This window comes from Haliaeetus leucocephalus, unplaced genomic scaffold (genome assembly GCF_000737465.1).
Source record: "Haliaeetus leucocephalus isolate CR32 unplaced genomic scaffold, Haliaeetus_leucocephalus-4.0 Scaffold356, whole genome shotgun sequence".
Classification (NCBI taxonomy): Eukaryota; Metazoa; Chordata; class Aves; order Accipitriformes; family Accipitridae; genus Haliaeetus; species Haliaeetus leucocephalus.
The window spans coordinates 1-1,421 of record NW_010972792.1 but is presented as its reverse complement, the minus strand read 5'-3'; the positions used below and the strand labels follow the sequence as shown (position 1 = coordinate 1,421).

Genomic DNA, 1,421 nt, shown 5'->3' with positions numbered 1-1,421 from the left:
CTCACACTCGCCCCCAGCTGGTGCCCCGCATCCTGGAGGTCCTCCACCGCGTGGGGGCGCTGTCGCCGGCGCAGGCCCGGCTCCGTTTCCTGGAGGCCTGGAGGGCGCTGCCCGGCTTCGGCCTGGCCTACTTCCTCGTGCGGTAGGGGGTGGGACTGGGAGGGGATGGGGAGGCACTGGGAGGCACTGGGAATGGGTTGGGGAGCTCTGGGAGGCACTGGGCAGCACAGGGAGGGGAATGGGGCGTTAGTGGGAGGCACTGGGAATGGGTTGGGGAGCTCTGGGAGGCACTGGGCAGCACAGGGAGGGGATGGGGTGTTACTGGGAGGCACTGGGAGAGCCCCAGGGATGGGGGGGCCACCCAGGCGGCCGGCGGAACCCAGGTGTCCGGCGCAGGTTCAAGGGCAGCCGCCGGGACGAGGTGTTGGGCGTCGGCCCCTCCCGGCTGCTCCGGCTGGATCCCGGCACCGGCAGCGTCACCCGTGCCTGGCGGTACAGCGCCCTGCGCCAGTGGAACGTCAACTGGGACACCCAGCAGGTACTGGGGGGACTGGGAGGGACAGGGAGCGGACCGGGAATCGAGGGGTGGGGCTGGGAGGCACTGGGAATGGACTGGGAGCTACTGGGAGGTATTGGGGGGGGAGACTGGGAGAGACTGGAAGTTCTGGGGAGGTGACAGCCAGGTATCCCCCCCACCAGACGCCTGGGTCCCTTGGGGTGTATGGGGGGGGGTCAGGGTGCCTGGAGGCCTGGGCCCCCCCTGGACGCCTGGGTCCTTTGGGGTGTATGGGGCGGGTCAGGGTGCCCGGAGGCCTGGGCCCCCCCCCCCAGACGCCTCGCTCCCTGCAGGTGACACTGGAGCTGGAGGGGGAGGTGACGCTGGCGCTGTGCGTGCTGTCGGCCCCGTGCCAGGCGCTGCACGAGTTCCTGGGGGGGTACCTGTGCCTGGGGGGGCGGCAGCCGGGCCAACCCCTCGACCTCCGCCTGTTCCACAAGCTGACGGGGGGGCAGGAGCCCCTCTGAGACCCCTCGCGCGAGGGGTCCCCCGCAATGTCGGCGCCGCCGGCCTCGGGCCCCCACCACCGCTACACCCCCCACCTCCGAGCACTTGTGCACCACTCCCCTCGTGCGAGGCGCTCGCGCAAGGCACTTGTGCGACGCTTGTGAACGGCGGTCACGGCGGTGAACGGTTTAATGGCTTCTGCTGGGCACCAGGGTTCTCGTGCGAGGGCCTCTCACCCCCGTCCTCGTGCAAGGGCCCCTCCAGTGGCAGCAGACACCCTGGGGGGGGGGGGGGGGCAATAAAGCAGCTGTTACCATGGCAACAGGGCCCGGATGCCTGGGTCCCTTTTTTTTGGGGGTGGGGGTAGCGGGGTCTGGGATGCGTGGGTGCCTTGGGGTGGGAGTTGCATTGCCTGGAC

At 70.6% G+C, this 1,421-nt stretch overlaps 1 protein-coding gene across 1 annotated transcript in view; it reads left to right on the top strand.

The window, feature by feature from the left end:
- LOC104835050 (fermitin family homolog 3-like) overlaps nt 1–1,079 on the top strand; it is a 9,144-nt gene extending 8,065 nt beyond the window's left edge. The window contains exons 5-7 of the mRNA XM_010572827.1: nt 18–142; nt 397–538; nt 850–1,079. Of these exons, the coding sequence (XP_010571129.1) occupies nt 18–142; nt 397–538; nt 850–1,023 (441 nt within the window). The 3' untranslated portion in view covers nt 1,024–1,079. The remainder of the gene's footprint in view (nt 1–17; nt 143–396; nt 539–849) is intronic.
- Nucleotides 1,080–1,421: the final 342 nt, after the last annotated feature.